This window comes from Aquarana catesbeiana, linkage group LG11, assembly GCF_042186555.1.
Source record: "Aquarana catesbeiana isolate 2022-GZ linkage group LG11, ASM4218655v1, whole genome shotgun sequence".
Taxonomy (NCBI): domain Eukaryota; kingdom Metazoa; phylum Chordata; class Amphibia; order Anura; family Ranidae; genus Aquarana; species Aquarana catesbeiana.
The window spans coordinates 259,797,674-259,822,088 of NC_133334.1; the positions used below are offsets into that span (position 1 = coordinate 259,797,674).

The 24,415-nt window shown below is 41.7% G+C and overlaps 1 protein-coding gene across 1 annotated transcript in view; it reads left to right on the plus strand.

The window, feature by feature from the left end:
* Nucleotides 1-924: 924 nt before the first annotated feature.
* The window catches only part of IRF8 (interferon regulatory factor 8), a 31,862-nt gene continuing 8,371 nt past the window's right edge, over nt 925-24,415 (plus strand). The window contains exons 1-6 of the mRNA XM_073605740.1: nt 925-1,010; nt 8,158-8,331; nt 13,568-13,751; nt 15,068-15,132; nt 15,895-16,003; nt 17,082-17,135. Of these exons, the coding sequence (XP_073461841.1) occupies nt 8,158-8,331; nt 13,568-13,751; nt 15,068-15,132; nt 15,895-16,003; nt 17,082-17,135 (586 nt within the window). The 5' untranslated portion in view covers nt 925-1,010. The remainder of the gene's footprint in view (nt 1,011-8,157; nt 8,332-13,567; nt 13,752-15,067; nt 15,133-15,894; nt 16,004-17,081; nt 17,136-24,415) is intronic.

Sequence of the window (24,415 nt, forward strand, 5' to 3'; positions counted from 1 at the left end):
GAGTTGGGGGACAGGGTTGGGGCACAGGGTTGGGGCACAGGATTGGGGGACAGGGTTTGGGGCACAGGGTTGGGGGCACAGAGTTGGGGTACAGGGTTGGGGCACAGGATTGGGGGACAGGGTTGGGGGACAGGATTGGGGGACAGGGTTGGGGCACAGGATTGGGGGACAGGGTTGGGGCAGAGGGTTGGGGGACAGGGTTGGGGGACAGGGTTGGGGCACAGGATTGGGGGACAGGGTTGGGGCACAGGATTGGGGGACAGGGTTGGGGGACAGGATTGGGGGACAGGGTTGGGGCACAGGATTGGGGGACAGGGTTGGGGCAGAGAGTTGGGGGACAGGGTTGGGGGACAGGGTTGGGGCACAGGATTGGGGGACAGGGTTGGGGGACAGGGTTGGGGCACAAGATTGGGGGACAGGGTTGGGGCACAGGATTGGGGGACAGGGTTGGGGCAGAGAGTTGGGGGACAGGGTTGGGGCACAGGATTGGGGGACAGGGTTGGGGCACAGGATTGGGGGACAGGGTTGGGGCAGAGGGTTGGGGGACAGGGTTGGGGCACAGGATTGGGGGACAGGGTTGGGGGACAGGGTTGGGGCACAGGGTTGGGGCACAGGATTGGGGGACAGGACTGGGGGACAGGGTTAGGGGACAGGGTTGGGGCACAGGATTGTGGCACAGGGTTGGGGCACGGGGTTGGGCTTGTTGGTGTCAGTGTGGCAGTGCTGGGTTGTCTGTTGCCAGTCAGTGCTGGTCTAATGGTGTCAGTGGGGTTTTCTGCGCTATCTGTCCCGGCAGGTGGGTGGACAGGAATCTCTCCCCCGGTTCATACATTTTTCATTTCTCGGAAAAGCCTTCGCTTATTAGAATCTACTACAGCCCGGCCCCTCCTCCGGAGCTGATTGGAAGGAGGAGTCAATCATGCAGGGGGCGGGACACGGAGTTTATTACATTGTAAAGTGACAGCAGGGTGACAGTGTGTACCGGAGACCGAGCACTGACATACAGAGAGGTAACTATCCTACCGAGAGAGAGAGAGAAATATATATAGATTGAGAGAAAACAGAGAGGAGAGATATAATTAGGAGAGAGAGAGAGAAAGAGAAGAGAGAGAAAGGAGAGGGAGATTTAAATATATATAGAGAGAAGGGGAAAAATAATAGAGAGCTAGAGAGAGATAAAGATAAGAGAGAGATAAAGATAAGAGAGAGGTAAAGATAAGAGAGAAATAAAGAGGAAGAGAGAGAGAGAAGAGAAGAGAGAAAGATAGAATAGAGAGGCTGCTTGGTGTAAATATTAAATAATAGAGTATTATAGTCATTTATACGAATATATGGTGGAGTGGCAGCACAGAGGTAGATCTGACATGTGACATTATAGTTCATTCTAGGACTGTATATTATTATATGGGACAGTCTGCACCCAGCACAGCACACAGGTGGATGTATTACTCTACCATAAAGTAGATCTCCTTATATTACACTGCAAAGTGCCATACATTCTATCCTATTATATGGGCTGCATTGAGAACCATTATATTGCATTGTATGATGTTGTATATCATATTGTTACATAATAATAGTAATAATAATAATAATAATATTGTTATTTCACCATCTTCTCTTATAGATTTGTAAACAATACAAACAAGGCTAATACAAATACTATATACATTGTTTCCAAATAAATGACACATAGCTGTAAACACATAAGGCAATAAGATACAGTTGTAGAGATTTCTGGCAATATAAGCTTACAGTCTACAGAATATTTTATTAGATTGCATGAAAAGATATCCCATTGTAATATATCTCATGGGTTAACCTTACATTGTACTACATTATATTTGGGATATTACCTTGTCTAACATTGAATTCCATTGCATTATATCAAAGGATAATACACTGTGTTATATTACAAAGCATCCCTATATATGACATTGCACTTCATGATATTGTATTGTATTAAATCACATTATATTACATAGCTGTAGAATATATGACTTTGTGTCACCATATATTACTTTTCCCTGCATTATATCACGATATGGTACATTATATTCCATATTTCACCTTGTGTTGTGTTGCTTTATAATATAAAACATTGTCATGTCACACTGTCATATTATATTATATTATATTACTGCATTATGTCACATCCTATCCAAAGATATCAAATTGAATTACATTGCATCACATTGTAATATATTCTACTATCACATAACAAACTCTACTACATTATATCATATTACATTATATCACAATCTGTCATATTATATTCCATTGTTGTTTTTAAATATTAGAAAACATTGTCTTACTGCCTTGTCTGACATTGTATTATATATTGTTTCATTACATTGTGTCACATTAAATGATATGACCTTACACCTCACAATGTGCGATGTATATCGCACACAAGTTTGTAGCAGAGTACAATGCTATGATATAATGCTGTACATGGTCTTAGGGGTAGGTGAACACAATTATTTCTGCCCTGGTATTATTGAAGGAAGTCACTTTATTAGGGTTCTCCGCAATAAGCAGACTCATTCTGGCCCCAGCACACTGGCTCTGGATCTGCACCTCCTGTCCTGCACTTGCCTACATACAGCCTATAGGGTTGATTTACTAAAAATGGAGAGTGCAAAATCAGGTGCAGCTGTGCACGGTAGCCAATCAGCTTCTAACTTCAGCTTGTTCAATTAAGCTTTGAGAATAAAACCTGGAAGCTGATTGGTTTCTACGCAGAGGTGCACCAGATTTTGCACTCTCCAGTTTTAGTAAATCAACCCCAATGCTACATTGTATGGCAAAGTACCACTTATTAATACAGTAGAACCTTTGTGGCAGCACAATCATAAATAAGGAGACTTTGCACAAATGCTATCGCTGCTCAGATAAAGTTAATCAAGGTTAATTTGGGTCATGTCAACCTGGGTCACTGTGTTGTAAATACAGAAATGAATTGAACTTAATAAACTTGCGCAGCCATTGTCAAGTAAGCAGCAGTGAAAAGTCAATGGAGGTTATTTACTAAAACTTGAGAGTGCAAAATCTGGTGCAGCTCTGCATAGAAACCAATCAGCTTCCAGGTTTTATTGTCAAAGCGCAATTGAACAAGCTGAAGTTAGAAGCTGATTGGCTACCATGCACAGGTGCACCAGATTCTGAGTGCACCAGTTTTAGTAAATAAACCCACCATGTATTGAACTATCTTTCCCTATTTAACTCTTTAACCTAAAGCTGCTCAGTAGCTGCATCACAATACTGCTTTACTGCAGCTGCAAACATTATTCAACCAGATGCATGTGCAGCGAACTTGTTGTTAAATTGGGGTTGATTTACTAAAACTGGAGAGTACAAAATCTGGTGCAGCTGTGCATGGTGGCCAATCAGCTTCTAACTTCAGCTTTTTCAATTAAAGCGGAGTTCCACCCAAAAATTGAACTTCCGCTTTAAGAGAAGGTGACCCCCTGACATGCCACATTTGGCTTGTCATTTTTTTTTGGGGGGGGGGCGGATACCCTCTTTTCAGAGGGTCCCAGCTCCCACTTCCTTCTGGCGCACCCTCGGCGCAGGAAGGAAGATCACCTCTCCCCCCTCCCTCTCAGCAATCATCTCGGACATGTCACAGATGATTGCGCGGCCAGTCACGGTGCGCACGCGCAGTGGGTGCCCGCCTGTGAAGCCACAGCCGGGTGCCCACAGTTGCAATCCCGGCGCCACAGAGCGAAGGGGGAGACGAGCGGGGCTTTGTTCCCCCGCATCGCTGGACCCTGGGACAGGTAAGTGTCCGATTATTAAAAGTCAGTAGCGGCAGTATTTGTAGCTGCTGACTTTTAATTTTTTTTTTTTTTTAAGCGGAACTCCGCTTTAAGCTCCAACAAAAAAAACCTGGAAGCTGATTGGTTTCTATGCAGAGCTGCACCAGATTTTGCACTCTCAAGTTTTAGTAAATCAACCTCATTGTGACTTAGTGGTGGCTGGACACTTTGGTTTAAAGGCATCAGAAGATAACAGCCAATCGGATTTAGCCTTTCATGAGTTTAGGCCAGCCAGGTTTATCCTACAGGGATGCTGATTGGTTGCTCTCAGTTGTTGCAGTCTAGGTGGTACTGTGCTCCATATATATATATATATATATATATATATATATACACACACACACACTGTCATAGCTGAAGTTGTATATTTTCCTTTTCTGCAAATGTATTCTAAATTTTACCGCAGAAGGAGCTTTTTTTATTTTTTTTTTTTTAGTTGAAAGAGTTTTGTGGCCGCTTGTATAATAAAGAACTTAAAAATCACAAAAGACATGTAGAGTTTGCAGCGCTGGTACTTCAGCTCTGCGGTGGTAGAGGCTGTGAAGGGGTTCTATATTTAGACGTTCAGGAAATGGTGTGTCTTTGTCACAAGTACTGTATCAGGTAAAGAGAAGCCGCTGTTTTTTGTGTTGAGGATCGCTGCACTGATAGAATGCTGAACTTTGAAGGCCCAATATTGCTAAAAAAAGTTATAGCATTTAAAAAAATATAGCAAAAATAAAAATAGAATTTTTTTATTAATGCATTTTTTTAATTCATTAAAACTAAATTAAAACAGAACTTCAGCCAAAAACCAAGGTAAAAATGAATAAACCTATAAAAGATAAAATAACAAAAAGATAAAATAACAAGAGATTTCCCCTGCAATATTTTTTTCTGCCTCTAGATGTCCTCAGTCTGATGCCTAGCATCATTCAACCCACATTCTTTGAGTTCTCGTATGGTAGACACCCCCCCCCCCCCCCCCCGGCCTGTGACTGGACAGTGAAAGGTGAAGCAGGGCAGTGATGAGTTCATCTCTCTGTCCCTCTGCTCTTTCCTCCTGTCAGCAAGATTATTGACAGCACATGAACTGATCGGCTGTTTGTGCTGCTTCTTCCTTTCACACTCCAGCTCTGCTTTACAGGGACTGCATTAGTCCTTCTTCACATTAAGGCCGGGTTCACACATGTGTGGCCACAGGTCCGTGCCTCAGGGGTCTGGTGTGTTCCTGTACAGCGGTTCAGGTGTCATTCAGGTCTGAGTTTTAGCCTGAATTCGCACCTGAACCGGACCCAAAGATGCACCAGAGCCTTTTTCAATGCAGACCGTGTCCGCCCCGGACAATTGTGAACCGGCTCCATTGAGAGACGGTCATATTTGCCTGTCATGCGAATTGGATGTGGGGAAACTCACATCCAATTCACATATATGTGAACCCAGCCTGAATGCGGCTTTGAAATCGTGCGACTTCATGCGCGACTTGGAAAACATCTGTGCAGCTTCATGCACAGATATCTTTGCAAGTGGCACCTGAAATTCCCCAAAAGTTGTGCAGTCGCTGCGATTTGAACAGTGCCATTGATGACAAAAGGGTGCGGCTTGTCATGCGATCAAATCGCATGACAAGTCGCTCCAGTGTGAACGGGGGGGGGCTAAGGCTGATACCAGGTCACTAATGATGTAAAAATGGTTACAGAGTATCAAAATGCAGCATGCAGGACATTTAAATGCCATAGAGTTCCATAGAATTTAAAGGGATACATTGTTCATGCATTTTTCTTCTGCTTGTTTCTACCCATAAAACGCATCAGAAACAGATCAGTGTGAAAGAGACCTTATTTGTATCAAGCTGATTGCATTCGGGTTAGAAAACAGGCTGGAGCATCACCGTAAAGAGAACCTGTCAAATTGGAAGCCTATTTAGAATTTGTAGGGTTCCCAAAGTCACAAAAAAGAGCACTCCGACATGCAGCAGTTCACAGGTTCCATAAGGGAACACGATTCCAAGATGTGTGGATCGATACGATGTTACACTGAATTCCCCCTAGAAAATGATATTTTGGATACATTTTTTTCAGTTTCCAGGCGCAGAGCTCCCAACTGCAGGCGTTGGTATAGATTTGTGAATTTTAATAGGAATTGCCAAAACAGATGATTTTCCACTGCTGAACGCTCAGCTGGTAGTCAGCACTGGCCCCGACTGCAGTGACAGTAAAAAGGAAACTTATTGTAGACTTTCATTTCAAAGGTCGTTTTTACTCTGACACATCTACAGCTGCCTTTCACCTGGAGGAAATCAGGGTAAATTCTGCAGGAAAGTTTTAATTTTTTTATTTATAATGAGTGTTGAGATGGCAGGCTGCTCCGTGTTTCAGGCTTATTCATAGGCGTGCGCAGGAGGTGTGCCAGGTGTGCCTGGGCACACCCTAATTGCTACGTGGTGCCGATTCCCTCTACTGCCCGGGCCCCCCCCCTCCTTATTGGCCCCCGCGCCCTGCTGGCTTCCCTCCTCTCCTCTCCCCCCGGCCGCTGCAGGGATGTTCCAGGATCGAGAGTGGGGGAAGGGGCTAGTAAATATGTAGTTTACCAGCCCCTTCCTTTTCTAAATGAACATACTTGCTCACTGTGTCCATTCATAACTGAAGCATAGTAACTACTAAGTTACTATGTTTACTATGCTTCAGTTTGTGAATGAACAGGAAGCCACTAAGCACAGAGCACTTCCTAATCATTCACTGTCTTGTGCAGCTGAGGCTTCAGAGAAAGGGATGTGTGTTTGAGCTTTGGGGTGCACAACCTAATGTAATGGGCAGCGCACACCTAAATCTGATTGTTTGTTACATTTCCCTTATACTTCTAATTACTTAACAGAAATCTTCTTGAATCTCCTAACATTTGTGGCACCCAAAGTCAGCTTAGTATTAATTTGCAACCTGACCCCTGCACTCTGCTTCACTTACTCCTGACCCCTGCACAATGCATTACATACTACCGACTGCACTCTGTGCTACTTACTACTGACCTCCACACTCCAGGTAATCTTCTCTTGGCCTTTGCACTCTGCGCTACACACTAGTGATCTGTGTTACTTACTACTGATCCCTGCTTTCTGCATTACATACTAATGACCTCTGAACTTTGCCATACCTACTACTGACCATTGAACTCTGCATTACATACTGCTGACCTCTGCATTCTGCTTTACTAACTCCTGACCTATGCACTCTGCATTACACATTACTGACCCATGGACTCTGTGCTACTTACTCCTGACCTATGCACTTTGCGTTACTTATTTTTAACCTCTGCACTGTGAATTGCATACTGCTAACCCTGAACTATGAATTACTTACTCCTGACCCCACATTCTGCAGTATATACTACTGACCTCTGCACTCCTCATTACTTACCCCTGACTCTTGCAACCTGCATTACATGCTACTGGCCTTTGAACTCTGTGTTACTTATTACTGACCACTGCATTCTGCGCTATATACTACTGATCTCTGAACTATACCTTACTTACTGATGACCCCTAAACGCTGCATTACATACTACTGACCTCTGCATTGTGCTTTACTTAATGCTGACCTATGCACTCTGCATTACACACAACTGAGCCCTAAACTCTGTGTTATTACCTTTTAAACTATGCACTCTGTGTTACTTACTCCTGACCTATGCACTGTGATTTACCTACTACTGACCCCTGAACTATGCATTACTTACTCCTGACCCTACATTCTGCATTACATACTACTGAAATCTGTACTCTGTGTTACTTACTGCTGCATTGACCCCTGCATTCTGCGTTACATATACTACTGACCTCTAAACTTTACTTTACTTACTATTGACTTCTGCACTCTACTTTTCTTAATCCTGACCAATGCACTCTTCTTTACACAGTACTGAGCCCTGAACTCTGTGTTACTTACTCCTGAGCTATGCACTATGAATTACATACTACTGACCCCTGAACTATGCGTTACTTACTCCCGACCCTACATTCTGCATTACATACTACTGACCTCTGCACACTGCATTACTTACTCCTGACTCCCACATTCCACGTTACATACTACTGACCCTTGTGCGCTTCAATCCTTACTTTTAATTGGGGCTTTGCTAGGTTATCTCCTTAAAAAAAACAAATTCCACCCTGGTGATCTTGATTTTAATCTTGATTTCTTCCATGTTGTTCAGGTAGATCTTCACCTACTCCTACTACCTACCCCTACTCCAAACCTTCCCTGCTCCATCCAAAACAATAGAGTCCAGTTCTAAAACATTGAGATATGAGGAAGATATCATGTGAAACTTTCTTACCTCCTTCTGTGTTCTCTTTCATCAGATGTGTGACCGTAACAATGGTCGGAGGCTGCGGCAGTGGCTCATCGAGCAGATCGACAGTGGTCACTACCCTGGGCTTATCTGGGAAAATGACGGGAAAAGTCTCTTCCGTATCCCCTGGAAACACGCCGGGAAGCAGGATTACAATCAGGAAGTGGACGCCTCCATCTTCAAAGTAAATACCACCCCTCTCAGAAACCAGAAATGAGTTTTGAATCCATTTTCCAATAGATGGGAACTGAACTTGGAAATACCAGGAGTATGCTATGTGATGATTAAAATAAAGGGGGTCAGTCAAATGAGAAGATGCCTGGGTGAAATGCGTCAGTGGAAGCTGCCATTTTATGGCTCCTGACTTCGCTCACAATGGAGCAGGTTCACCTTCTCAGGCTTCCACCTGAAGCTTCTCACACAGGATCTCGTGACAAAGTCCCTTGAAAGGGTTTCAATTGTAAAACCGGCCCATTTTGTTTCAGGTGGACTGTGGTGGCAGAAGTTTATATTTATCATTTCAGCCCAGATGTGAAGCATCCAGTAATCTCCTCTCCTTGCTGCCCATGAATATCTGCATCCTGGTCAAGTGGGATAGCAACAGCTGCAAGGCATGCCCTTTGGCAGGACTCCGCCCACCTCCTGGCAGGTTAGGGTGTCAGGTAGGGAGATGATTGGAGGAAATTCTGGAACTAGATCTACACATTGGGGCTGGAGTGGTCAATTATAATCTTACACACAGGTCACATTTATCAACCACCAATCAAAGCAACATTTTAGGGAGGCCCACTTTAAAAGGATCAGGCATCAATGAATTGACAAAGGTTATAGGTGGAGCTCTGATGGGTTGCTTCATCCCTAACTCCTTGGATCTCCCTGGTGCTCCATTGGTTAGAGTCAAGGTCAACCAAACATCTCCTATCCCCCAAAAGATATGACATTGACGCATTTCGGCCACAATGCTCCTATGAATAAGCCCATATTGTGGGTGAAATGTGTATCCTGGAATGCCCGGTATCAATTAATTGATAGCGGTTATAGGTGAAGCTCTGTTGGGTTGCTTCATCCCTAACTCCTTGGATCTCTCGAGAACTCTGTTGGTTAGAGTCAAGGTCAACCGGACATCTCCTTCCCCACAAAATATGGCACAGACACATTTTGGCCACAATATGGGCTCCTTTAAACAAGCCCATATTTTGGGGGCAAAATGTGTATCCTGGAAAGCCCGATATCAATGAATTGACAGGTGGAGCTCTAATGTGTTGCATCAACTCCTTGAATCTCTGAATCTACATTGGTTAGTGTTCTCTCCTGGAAATCCCACCTCTACATTTCATTATATCTAAACAATTTTTTTTTTTTTTGACTCGCAACAAGCTTAGTTGACACCAAAAAGGGTCAACCAGACATCTCCTTCCCCACAAGACATGACACTGATGTGTTTTGGTAACAAGAAGGGTTCCTATAAATAAGCCAATATTGTGGCGAAATGTGTATCCTGGAATGCCCGGTATAAATGAATTGACAGCGGTTAAAGGTAGAGCCCTGATGGGTTGCTTCATCCCAAACTCCTTGGATCTCTCTGGACCTCCATTGGTTATAGTTTTTTTCTGGAGATCCCACCTCTACATTTCATTATATCTAAAAAAAAAAAAAATCGCTGAATCGCAACAAGCTTAAATGACACCAGACAAGGTCAATCAGATATCTCCTTCCCCACAAGATATGATACCAACGCATTTCGGCCACAATATGGGCTCCTATGAATAAGCCAATATTTTGGGTGAAATGTTTATTCTGGAAAGCCCGGTATCAATAAATTGACAGCGGTTATAGGTAGAACTCTGATGGGTTGCATCATCCCTAACTCATTGGATCTCTCTGAGCCTCTAATGGTTAGAGTCCTTTTCTGGAGATCCCACCTCTACATTTCATTATATCTAAACATTTTTTTTTTGCTGACTTGCAACAAGCTTACTTGACACCAGACAAGGTCAACCTTGTTGACCAATATTCAGGAAGAAGAATACACATGATAAAAGGATTTAGACAATATTTTAAAGCGTAGGGGTTCTGGACAGGTTGGGCTCAGGTTAGGGTTCTAGGGATCTTGATGCCATGTCTTGTAGCTCTTTTTCAATGCAGAAACTTTGATCCAAGTAGGTTTTTTTGGTGGTAAAAATGTACTGGAGAGGGTGAATCCCTTAAAATAGACCCAGCAGGCTGGAGGCGGAGCTAGGATCTCAGAGGACAGAGATCTAACCAATAAAGTCTTTGAAAAGTATTTAAAGTCAATAGGTCATCCATTCTCACCAAAACTGATGTGTCAATTCTGGGGTCACACAGGGACATAAATGTGATGGGGGAGATCTCCTATCACAGATCCAGAGAACAGGAGAAGGAATATCGGCTTAGGATTGCATGCCGAGCGCTCAGTCTGGAAGGGGTTAATGAGGAAGAAGCTCACTTACTTCCCTTTTGCAGAACAAATAAAACTTTCTATTCAAATCTCACTGTCCGGGGTCAGAGTAGTCATGATGCACATTGCTGAACACGCACTGTAAATAACACGATGCCATGGAAACTTCTGTTATCAAACACGCTAACTGATAATAACATTTAATAAATGGAGGATGTCATACATGCACCAAGAGGACCGTGTTGTAAGATGGATTGCAACAATGTAGAAACAGCTTCCACTTATAGGCCCCTGCTGGAAAATTAGCAGCTTCTCCATGCAAAAAGCAATACATTAATCATTCCTTTAAACACAGACAGACATTGTAAAAACTCTGATTTCAGTTCAGGGCTGCAAAATAATAATAATAATAATTAAAATATTATTTTAAATAATAAATTATGACGAGTATCATTAAAAATTATACTATATTCATGTTATTATTATTAATTATAATAACAATAATCATTTTAAATAATACATTAGAATAAGTATCATTAAAAACAATATTATGTTCATATTATTATTATTATTATTATTATTATTTTAATAATAATATTACTACTATTACCACTACTACTACTAATAAAAAATAATTGCAAATAATGATCTTCTCCTATTACTACCATTACTACTACTACTAATAAAAAATAATTGCAAATAATGATATTCTCCTTTTTAAATAATACATTATAATGATGATTATTAAAAAAAAATATATATTATTAATATTATTAATTTTAACAATGATAATGTTACTACTAATAATAGAAATATTCTCTTTTCAATCATAAATGCCAGTTATCATCATTGATAATTATACTATTTTCATATTATTTTTCTATTGTTATATTACTACTATTACCGCTGCTACTACTATCACTAATAATAATAAAAATAATATTTCCTTTTTTAAATAATAAACTATGATGAAAACATACTTTTTCTATATGATGATAATGATGGCAATGTTGATGATGATTCTTAATAATAATATTTACCATAATAATAATAATCTCTTTTAAATAATAACTCATGATTATTATTACATTAAAATTATATGATGATAATGATTATTAATATTAATAATAAGAAGAAGAATATTGACTTTTAAGTAACTTATGATTATTATTTTAAAAAAATTATATTTTTATTTTATTATTAATCGTTTAAAAATGTTATTAACATTTAAATAGTAAGAATAATTATCTCTATTATTAAAATATAGCTAAAGGCAAAACCTTTTTGTTTTATTTTGGATAGAGTGGAGAAGGATTAGAACATCTGACATTTTTTATTGCTGTCTGTGCCCCTGTTAGGCAGATTCATCCTCTCTATTTGTCCTGTTTACCATTATCTTTGAAAGTGAAAGTAAAAGAAAATCCCAGATTTTTGGGTTGTCCCCAGAAAAGTAATAGAGGGGAAATCTTTCAACAGAGACACCAGTTCTGGTGATCCCCAAGAATTTCCCTTAATTTGGAGGATTTCCCCCTACTTCCTGTCTGGCTATGGGACTGGAAGTGAAGGTAAATCTCCCCAATGGGACACAGATGGCAAAAATAAACCTTACAGTGTTATAACTAGTGGCGGCCCGTCCATTAGGGGGGCACGGGCACCGCCCCCTCCCCCTATTTATGCATCCAGCCCCCTGATCTACATCCAGGGCGCCGGACTATGGATTCCAATGTGGGGGGGGGGGGGTTGAAATACATAATTTGAGCCAGAAGTTCTAATAGGCTTCAAAAAAGGGTGGTCTCACACCTAGTTGTGTGACGCTAGCGAATGAATATTCGCTATTTTCACGCTGAATCTCCTCCCCGTCAATCAGGACCCATTTCCCGATTGGCCAAATGTCAGGCGATCCTATTGGATACCTAGCGCCTAGAAGGAGGAGAGAGGAGACGCACGGCGACTTGCATGCAGCCCCCCAACCTACCACCTAGATGGGGTCCCCCATGCTCGAGGACACCGGACCCGCCACCTAGATGGGGTCCACCATGCTCGAGGACACCAGACCCGCCACCTAGATGGGGTCCACCATGCTCGAGGACACCGAACCTGCCACCTAGATGGGGTCCGCCATGCTCGAGGACACCGGACCCGCCACCTAGATGGGGTCCACCATGCTCGAGGACATTGGACCCGCCACCTAGATGGGGTCCACTATGCTCGAGGACACCAGACCCGCCACCTAGATGGGCTCCACCATGCTCGAGGACACCGGACCCGCCACCTAGATGGGGTCCGCCATGCTCGAGGACACCAGACCCGCCACCTAGATGGGGTCCACCATGCTCGAGGACACCGGACCCGCCACCTAGATGGGGTCCACTATGCTCGAGGACACCGGACCCGCCAACTAGATGAGGTCCGCCATACTCGAGGACACCGGACCCGCCAACTAGATGGGGTAAGTGCCAGACCGACCGGCAGACAACAGGGGGTGGGTCTGTACCACCGCTTGTGGCCACCCGGGGGGGGGGGGATAATAGTTTTCTGCCCCCCCAAAAAAAGCCCACCAGCCGCCACTGGTTAACTTATAACCCTCCTTTTCTCTATCAAAAATGAGAAGTTTTGCCTATAGTTCTAATTTAAGCAAATGATTCATCTGTGGAAGTATAGATAATCTTCCACAAAGCTGGAAATTCAACCCCTATAAACAAACGCTGTCAGTGAATCTCTGTTTTGCGGCATCTACTGCATCATGGGAGCCGTGCTGTTTTCCTGATTCGGGTCTGCTCCCTTATGATGTAATGAGTGGGCGTGGTCACACACAATATTTTTAAACTTCATTTACATGTTCCTGATTGTTACAGCCTTGCAGACCCCTATAAGCTGTTATTAATTTTTTTTTCTTTACAGAAAAGGTTGTTTTTATATAACCGACTAATGTGTGGGTAATGTTGGTGTAAATAGTGCTTACCAGAGCTGATCCTTACATAACCATTTTTTCTCTTTTTAGGCCTGGGCGGTATTTAAAGGAAAATTTAAAGAGGGCGATAGGGCAGAGCCGGCGACCTGGAAGACACGCCTACGCTGCGCACTCAACAAAAGCCCTGACTTTGAGGAGGTGACAGAGAGATCCCAGCTGGACATTTCAGAGCCGTACAAGGTGTACCGGATCGTCCCGGAGGAAGAGCAGAAATGTGAGTGGTTGGGGCTGAGTCATGTGACTGTGTGTGTGTTGACAGATCTAAAGATTATTTATTACAATATTATTATTAACAATGTAACTTTTTTTGCAATGGGAGAGCAGCTAATGTGTAGACCCAACCTAAATCCACCACATCCATTCACCTTCTGTAATACTTCACACATAGGGAAACTAATGCAGCAGCAGAGTAGGGCAAACTCTCATTGCAATATGGGAAAGGAGTTTTTTTTCCTGTTGTGACTCAAAACTAATCAGCAGTGAAGGTGAAAGGAGCACAAACAAGTTCAAATTCAGTTTCTCAAAAATGATAATTGGTCTAACCGGTGCAGACCAGCTCCACCCTATGTGTCTTGTCACAATTTACGTCATCGGGGGGCATAGTCAGTTGTGACTAAACGCATAGGCTGGAGCTGATGCTTGTGACGTCACCACGCACGCCTGAATGAGGATACTGACAGATTTGATCCTGGGACTGGTATTTTTTATTCAGGCGCTTGATTATGACATTTATCTTGTGAGTGGCCCTCTTTTTATATTTAATACAGTTGTACAATATGCGGGTTCCCCCAGGTTTAGTTCTTTTATATGCTACAATAGTTGTTGCTTGGGAGATTGCAATGGCCATTGATAATGAGGAGGAGAGAGATACACCTGATCCTCTCACCATCCTGGATGATATTGGGACTTTGACACTTTTTTATTTTGATTTTCACACATCAGACACCATATCTGACTTATTTTGGGACTAATCACATAAGTTCATTTTGGTTCACCTTTTCATTATTTCCACGATGATATACTGAATCATATTTTAGCGCGGCAAAGATTTGTGCATTTATTGGTTTACAATCTATTTATTGTTATTTTTTGCCAGCTGCTTCTTTTTGGATCTGCTAGCGTGATATCTGTTTGTTTATTATCCCTGTACACCCATTGTGCCCATTATGAGGGGCTCCCCCCATCCCTGTGCTGAGTTCCTGGGTCTGTACACCCGTTGTGCCCATTATGAGGGGTTCCCACCATGCCTGTGCTGAGTTTCTGGGTCTGTACACCTGCTGTGCCCATTTTGAGGGGTTCCCACCATCCCTGCTGGACTATATATCTAATATTGAAAAAAAAAAAATTAATTGATATGAAGGAACACCCCATGGTGGACAGGAACCCCCAGAAATTCAGGGTGGGGTGGAGTCAGACTCGGGAACTATGGTAAGCAGACCCAGCTCATTAGGACTCCACCTATAACTGAAATGTCTATATGTAGTACTATACTTCATTGTCTACATCTTCAATTTCATTTTGTTTCTGAAGGTAAAATTGCGGGGAGCAACCTGAATGATCTCACAGAGATGGACTGCAGCTCCACAGAAATGGAGGTAAGAAAATAAAACTTTAGCTCCAGGAAATTAGGAAATCCCTCCATTCAGCTAGCTATTCATTTAAAACAGTCACCAAACATGTATTAAAGTGGTTGTTAACCTCAGACATGAAATATGAACAAAGCATATCCCTTTATAGTGTGTACTTGTCTCAATCCAGAGCACTAAGTGTCATTTCTGTCTGCTGCTTCCTTCCTCTGCTATCAGCATGAATCACTTCTGACAAGTTTTCCTGACACCAAGGGAAAAAAGGTGACAGGGGAGCGACCTCCAGCTGATTGACAGCCTTGGCTCGGTTCCTGTGTTGTGTGGAGGGTGTTGTGTCTCTTCCCTCCAATGAGCTCTCAGACCTCTGCTCACTGAGCTCTGCAGAGTGTAACTTCAGCTCTCTGCCCGCTTTTTTTATGAACTCTCAGACAAGCTTTATAAATTCAGCTCTTTGAATGGATGTAGCGAAGACTGCAGATAGACAGGTACAACTTATGTAGGAGGATTTGTTTCATCTCGGTGTATCACCAGAGAATAGTCCCTTCACTGTATATATGTAAGGGTTTACAACCACTTTAAAGTGAACCTGTCATCATATACTGTAAGTACAGTAGCAGCCATTGCTGACTTTTGAATATGTTGCTTGTTCCCTGGCTGAGGTCAGTGACTTAACTGGGTCCAGGCTTGTCCTGGATTAGTGAAGAAGCAGGATGAGCATTAATATGGAGCAATTGTCCTTCCCTGTCTCTGAATTGCACCTTCCTGTTTCAGACATCTGCGGATGACTTCTTGGTGAACATCAAACGCAGCCCATCTCCGGCCAAGGACACCTGCCAGAAGCCAGGGTCACATGACTGGTGGATGTACTCTTCCAGCGCAGGTAATGGCACCTCCTATCATGTACTGTCATTCCCATAGTGATACCCAGGGATGGAGGGGGGCGGCCGCCCTGGGCACTGTGGTATCATATGAGGTGGAGGGGGGGGGGGTGCCACAAGAAGATGGAGAGAAGAAATTTGTGTTGGGAGGGGGATTTTGGGGGGCAGCAAGGGGTAAGAATTGTTATAGGAGGGGAAATTCAGGGGAGGGGTGCTAGGAGTGGTGATTTGGGGGGCATTTGTGTTGGGAGGGGGGATGGGGGAAGAGGAGGGGGTTTTGGGGATTTTTTTTGCTAAAAGTGGTGATATGGTAGAAGGGGGGGAAGGGATTTGTACTAGGAGGGGACATTTTTTTTTACAGGAGGAGATTCGTGCTAGTAGGGATGATTTGGAGGTATTTGTGCTAGGAGGGGAAGTTGGAGGGGGGGGGGATTTGTTCAAGGAGGGGGATTGGGGTGGGGAATTTGTGCTGGTGGGGGGGGGTGAAGTGGGGGGAGATGATGTGTACTCAGAGGTTAAATTTGAGGGATGGAGGATTTGTGGAGAAGTGATTTTTTTTTTTTGGGGGGGGGGGGTGCTGGGGGGATTTGGGGAGAGAGGGGATTTGAGCTGGGAGGGTGGGGGGTGCAAAGATTTGGGCTGGCAGTAGTGATTTTTTTTTTTTGGGGGGGGGTTGTGCTAGGGGGATTTGGGGGGAGAGAGGCTTTGAGCTGGGAGGGGGCTTTTCAGCAGGGGGGGTAGGGTTTTCCTGGGAGGAGGGGGAATTTATGCTTAGGGGACAATCATGAAGATTAGTGCTCAATTTTTTTTGGAAGGGGATTTTTTACTGACACATAAAAGGGGGGGGGGGCAGTTTGGCATGTTCGCTCTGGGCTCTAGATGTCCTTGTCCCGGGACTGATGTACAGCACCCTGCCGGTCCTCCCCACCAGCCATGATCTGCCTGCATTGCATAGAGAAAAAACAGAGAGTCTAAAATTCAGGCATGTAAGGAAAATAAAAGGTTTTACTAAAAAAAAAAAAAAAAAAAAAAAAGAATCTCTGAGAGAACCGAGTTATAAATCTTTTTTGTCTTCTTTAGGAATGCATGGAGTGGAAGGCTATAACATGTATCCCAATGAACCGATCCCTCACGGTAAGACATAGCAAGCTGTCAAGGACAATCTGTTTCTTAGCAATCTAAATGTACAATGTTTTTCAGGTTGCATTCACACCTTTGCGTCACGCATTTTCACGCTACGCACACAGGGAAGGCCATTCATTTGAAAAGGGCTGCCCTATGTGCAACAAATGCGCCAAAGAAGTTCCTGCACCTTCATTGGGAATTGAGCTCCACGTTTCTTTTTACGGCATGTTTTAGTGTTGTAAAAAGACCCCATTCCACTGTCCATTTTCATTATCCGCTATCTCTGTGAATTCATTGCCATTCAAGTCCTGACGAAAGGGGATATTTGGACCCAAAATGCATTGAATGGTTGACTACTTTTCTGGAAAAATAGTCAGCTGAGCCAATCATTTGAAGGAATGTATAACCCCACCTCCTTTCTATAAAAGGGTGGGCTCACGACAACCGTATTGTCATTGTGGGCTGGAACTGTTAGGAAAACTGACAATTCTGTTTAGGGGGGATACTGTTTTTTACATTATTATTAATATTTTTAATGTTGGCTTTGGTACATGTCCTCCATGGCAGTGCCTGGTCTCCGATGCCTTAGGTTTGACAATAATATCAAAATTTCACCTAAACCGTCCTCTTCGCTCCTCCCAAGACCTCCTTCTCTTTAGCTCTCTTGTCTCCTCCTCCCATGCTCATCTCTAGGACTTCTCCATAGCCTCTCCCATCCTCTGGAACTCTCTACCTCAAGCTGTCCGGCTATCTCCTAATCTGGCCACCTTTTAGGAGATCCCTAAAAAGTCTTCTCTTCAAGGAAGCCTATCCCACCTCCACCTAAGAACTGAACTTTTAATTCTTCCATCAGCTCATACCTCCCTTCCATCAGCCCCACCCTATTAGATTGTAAGCTCTTATGAACACTTTTTTATTGTAAAGTGCTGTGCAAACTGCTGGCGTTATAAAAATCCCATATCATAATAATAATAATAATAATAATAATAACATGCTTATTAGCCCTACAAATAGCAAGCATTGATATGCGCCCCCATAGACTTCAATGGAACTCAGACAGATTCGCTCATCCCTAATTGGACGCATTGAAATGCTTTGTATAGAACACGTGAAGCGTTGCGTTTCGGAGTTCTGGGGGAAAATATGAAACCTCCTTTAGTGAGTCCTGTTCAGTCCTAGCTGTTCATTTTAATACAATGAGGTCTGTTATTCCCCACTGTACAGATGAAACCCCAGCTGGGAGGAAGCACCTGTGACCGAAAAGCCCGCCCCCTCACTTGGTGGTCACTGATCAATGGAGCACGACTGTGGAAATTTCCCGCGTAGTAATCGAGCTGATGGGGGAAATTTTCCTTCTGTATACATTAACATAACATTTTTGGGGTTTTCACTGAAACAGAAACAGAACAGGTGCATAGAAACCAGTTGTATAAAAAAAAATTATAATCTGAAGGTGGAACACCCCTTTAATTTTATTTTTAGGGGGAAGTTTAATATGATCTATTTTTACTAGTATCTTCTTGTTTCTGTTAAATAAGATAATATGAACATTTTGTAAAAAATATTTGTTTGGAGGGGAAAGGTAACATGTTTTATTCCGGTAAGCTATTAAAAGATTTTGGGGACTGCTGAAAAAATGCTATTAAGTGAGGATGTTTTTAAAAATAGAATGAAATGGTTCATTTTTATTGATCAATTTACAGCCTACATAGTGCATACAAAGAAAAAAAAATCAAAACCAAATCAATCTGGCGCTCCCTGTTATTGACAAAAATTTTCACAGAGCTTAAGGTCCAATTACAGACATCCCTTGTAATGTTCTTGGCAGCAATATTGAACAATCAGCAGAGCTCAGTTCAGTCCATATACACTGTATCCTCAGTTCAGTCTGTATACATTACAATCTTAGTTCAGTCTATATACATCGCATCCTCAATTTATTACTATGCATTGTATCCTCAAATAAGTCTATAAATATTTAATCCCCAATTCAGTCCATAAACATTGTATCATCTCCTCAATTCATTAATATACATTGTATCCTCAATTCAGTCCATATTCATTATATCCTCAATTAATTTAAATACATTATATCCTCAATTAATTTAAATACATTATATCCTCAATTCATTACTATACATTATATCCTCAATTCATCATTATTATACATTATATCCTCAATTCATTATTGTACATTATATCCTCAATTCATTATTATACATTATATCCTCAATTCATCATTATTATACATTATATCCTCAATTCATTATTGTACATTATATCCTCAATTCATTATTATACATTATATCCTCAATTCATCATTATTATACATTATATCCTCAATTCATTATTGTACATTATATCCTCAATTCATTATTATACATTATATCCTCAATTCATTATTATACATTATATCCTCAATTCATTACTATACATTATATCCTCAATTCATTATTATACATTATATCCTCAATTCATTTCATATGCATTGTATCCTCAATTCATCATTATTATACATTATATCCTCAATTCAGTCCATATACATTATATCCTCAATTAATTTAAATACATTGTTTATTTAATTCATTCCCTATGCATTGTATCCTCAATTCATCATTAATATACATTATATCCTCAATTCAATATTATACATTACATCCTCAAATCAGTCCATATGCATTGTATCCTCAATTCATGGTAATTATACATTATATCCTCAATTCATTAATATACATTGTGTTCTCAATTCAATCCATATACGGTATATTATATCCTCAATTCAGTCCATATACATTAGATCCTCAATTCATTAATATGTATTATATTCTTGATCCATTAATATGCATTGGGGTCAATTCACTAAGAGATACAGTGCCTTGTAAAAGTATTCACACCCCTTGAAATTTTCCACATTTTGTCATGTTACAACCAAAAACGTAAATGTATTTTATTGGGATTTTATGTGATAAACCAACACAACGTGGCACATAATTGTGAAGTGGAAGGAAAATGATAAATGGTTTTCAAAATGTTTTACAAATAAATATGTGAAAAGTGTGGTGTACATTTGTATGGCGCCCCCCGGAGTCAATACTTTGTAGAACCCCCTTTCACTGCAATTACAGCTGCAAGTCTTTTTGGGGATGTCTCTACCAGCTTTGCACATCTAGAGAGGGACATTTTTGCCCATTCTTCTTTGCAAAATGTCTCAAGCTCTGTCAGATTGGATGGAGAGCGTCTGTGAACAGCAATTTTCAAGTCTTGCCACAGATTCTCAATTGGATTTAGGTCTGGACTTTGACTGGACCATTCTAACACATGAATATAGTCCATTGTAGCTCTGGCTGTATGGTTAGGGTCGTTGTCCTGCTGGAAGGTGAACCTCCGCCCCAGTCTCAAGTCTTTTGCAGACTCTAACAGGTTTTCTTCTAAGATTGTCCTGTATTTGTCTCCATCCATCTTCCCATCAACTCTGACCAGCTTCCCTGTCCCTGCTGAAGAAAAGCATCCCCACAACATGATGCTGCCACCGCCATGTTTCACGGTGGGGATGATGTGTTCAGGGTGATGTGCAGTGTTATGCCCTGTACACACGGTCGGATTTTCCGATGGAAAATGTGTGATAGGACCTTGCTGTCGGAAATTCTGACCGTGTGTGGGCTCCATCACACATTTTCCATCGGATTTTCCGACACACAAAGTTTGAGAGCAGGATAGTTTTTCGCCACACATAGAATTTTGCTTTTAGGCCAAAAAAGATGCATTTCGGTCACATCTGACCAGAGCACCTTCTTCTACATGTTTGTTGTGTCCCTCACATGGTTTCTCACAAACTGCAAACAGGACTTCTTATGGCTTTCTTTCAACAATGTCTTTCTTCTTGTCACTCTTCCATAAAGGTCAGATTTGTGGAGAGAACGACTAATAGTTGTCCTGTGGACAGATTCTCCCACCTGAGCTGTGGATCTCTGCAGCTCCTCCAGAGTTACCATGGGCCTCTTGGCTGCTTCTCTGATAAATGTTCTCCTTGCCCGGTCTGTCAGTTTAGGTGGACGGCCATGTCTTGGTAGGTTTGCAGTTGTGCCATACTCTTTCCATTTTCTAATGATGGATTGAACAGAGCTACATGAGATGTTCAAAGCTTGGGATTTTTTTTATAACCTAACCCTGCTTTAAACATCTCCACAACTTTATCCCTGATCTGTCTGGTGTGTTCCTTGTCCTTCATGATGCTGTTTGTTCACTAAGGTTCTCTAACAAACCTCTGAGGTCTTCAGAGAACAGCTGTATTTATACTGAGATTAAATGACACAAAGGTGGACTCTATTTACTAATTAGGTGACTTCTGAAGGCAATTGGTTCCCCTAGATTTTAGTTGGGGGTATCAGAGTAAAGGGGGTTGAATACAAATGCACGCCACACTTTTCAGATATTTATTTGTAAAAAATATTGAAAACCATTTATAATTTTCCTTCCACTTCACAATTATGTGTCACTTTGTGTTGGTCTATCACATAAAATCCCAATAAAATACATTTACGTTTTTGGTTGTAACATGACAAAATGTGGAAAATTTCAAGGGGTATGAATACTTTTTCAAGGCACTGTAAATACAGCATGAATGTTTGAGTCAAAAATAACTCATGTGGTATTTACCTCAATTCACAGTTTTGTTTTTGCAATGTAGGCTACGCCCCCGGTCACACTAATGTGACTTGTCATGCGATTTCAGTTTAAAATGACAAGTCGCACCCTATTGTCCGCAATGGAAGCAGTCAAATCGTCGCGACTCTGACTCCATCGGAGTTGCATCGAATTTGAAAGTAGTTCTTGCACTACTTTTTGCAAGTTCAGGTGCGACTTGCATAGACATCTGTGCATAAAGTTGCACAGGTGTCTTCCAAGTCGCACCTGAAATCGCACGGACATGCGGCTTAGAAGTCGCACAAATTCAAAGCCGCATTCGGAGTGACCGAGTTGTACCACAGCGACAGAAGGCACGCAAGCAAGATTGTGAAACTATGAAACCATTGCAGCGTGCTTTCATTCACAAAACGATCTCCCTCTGATGAAATGTTACAAATGATTTACATTCCTGAGGTCAGAGGGGAACATTTTCACAATGATACATTAAATACTTGGAGTTCCTCTAATTGTTATTTTACACATTTCTAAAATACCGCCAGCAAACACCAGGAAACATCATCTAAAGGAGCCAAAAAAATGTGAACACCAGGAAATAAATAACTTTTGCGATATTTATCTCACTATTTTGACAAATATGCATTATTTACCTAACTTTCGATATTATACTTTGATGAATTGACTCTTTTATTATCTCATACAATATTTCCATAAAATGAGTCACGTGACCTTCATATCGCATGTGGAAACCTTTCGTGAACTGACCCCATAGTGTCCTCAATTTAGTCCATAAACATTGTTTCCTCAGTTTGGTCCATATCCACTTGCAGACCGCCCGTTTGCAATGTACTGCGGCTCTACAGGCTTTGCCTGTGCAGGCAAAGTGAAGTACTGAGCGCCCCCCGCCACACCCGCTGTGATTGTACACAGTGGGAGTATGTCAGCACGTCCTGGCCAATGAATCAGCCGGAACCTGCTGATCGGCTGTGTCCAATCACAGCCTAGAGCTCTGTGTTGACAACCAACACAGGGCTCTGTACAGAGGGAACAATCTCTCTGTTTCTTATGCCTGCAAAGGGATAAGAAACAAAGAGATTTTTTTTTTTTGTACAAATCAGCACACATTACACATTGTCAAGCACACATTTAGCCCCTTGATTACCAAATATGTTAACCCCTTCCCAGCCAGTGTCATTAGTACAGTAACAGAGTATAGCAGGGGGTCTCCAAACTTTCTAAACAAAGGGCCAGTTTACTGTCCTTCAAATTTTAGGGGGCCTGTACTATAAACAGTTGGAGCAGAAAATGCTCCGGTGTTAATGGGAGTAAACAATGCCCCATCATTGGTTTTAGTGGGAGGAACCATGGGGGTTGATTTACTAAAGGCAAATAGGCTGTACACTCTGCAAGTGTAGTTGCTCCAAAGCTTAGTAAATGAGCAGAAGCTCTGCTGATTTCCATCATCCAATCAAGTGCAAGCAAAAATGCATTTTTTTTTCCTTGCATGTGATTGGGTACTCTTTGTAAAGTGAAGCTTTACCTCATTTACTAAGCTCTGGAGCAATTGCACTTGCAAAGTGCACAGTCTGTTTTCCTTTAGTAAATCAACCCCAGTGCCTCACGGTTGTTATGAGTGGGAGGAATAATGCCCCAATGATGGTGTCAGTGGTGTCAATGGTGCCCATTATTGGTGTTGGTTGAAGGAAAAGCATGCCAAGGGCTGGATCAAGGCAACCAAAGGGCCGCATATGACCCCTGGGCCGCAGTTTGGAAACCACTGGTGTATAGTATTAGCACTGATCACTTATTGGTGTCACTGGTGATGTCAGTGGCAGTTAGTCAGTTCCCACTCAGTGTCAGTTAGTGTCAGATTGCCCCTGCACTATGGCAGTCCCATTATAAGTTGCTGATCACTGCCATTACTAGTATAAAAAAATAAAAACAAATTCCAGTATATACCATAGTATGTAGACACTATAGGGTTGATTTACTTTAGGCAAAAAAACTGTGCACTTTGCAAACTGCAGTTGCACGCTGCAAGTGCAGTTGCTACAATAGTAAATGAGCAGAAGCTCTGCTGACTTCCATCATCCAATCACGTGCAAGCAAAAATGCAGTTTTTTTTAATTTTACTTGCATGTGATTGGGTATTCTTTTCAAAGTGAAGCTTTACCTAACTTACAAACCTCTGGAGCAACTGCCCTTGTGGAGTGCAACTGCACTTTGCAAAGTGCACAGTCTATTTGCCTTTAGTAAATTAACCCCTACAACTTTCATACAAACCATTCAATATACACTTAATGCAGTTTTTTTTTTTTTACCAAAGACATGTAACATTTGGCCAAAATAAAAGTAAAAAATATAGTTTTTTTTTTTTTTTGTCTAAATTTTCGAAGGTCTTTTTGTTTATATGATAAAAAATAAAAAACCCAGTAGTGATCAAATACCACCAAAAGAAATCTCTATTTGTGTGAAAAAATGATATAAATTTTGTTTGGGTACAGCGTTGTTAGCGGTTAAAAAATAGCACAGTGCTGAATTGTAAAAAGTGGCCTGGTCATGAATGGGGTAAAGCCTAACAGAGCTGAAGTGGTTAAACATGGTTTCCTATTTTTAACGCGGATATATAATAATAAAAAAAATCA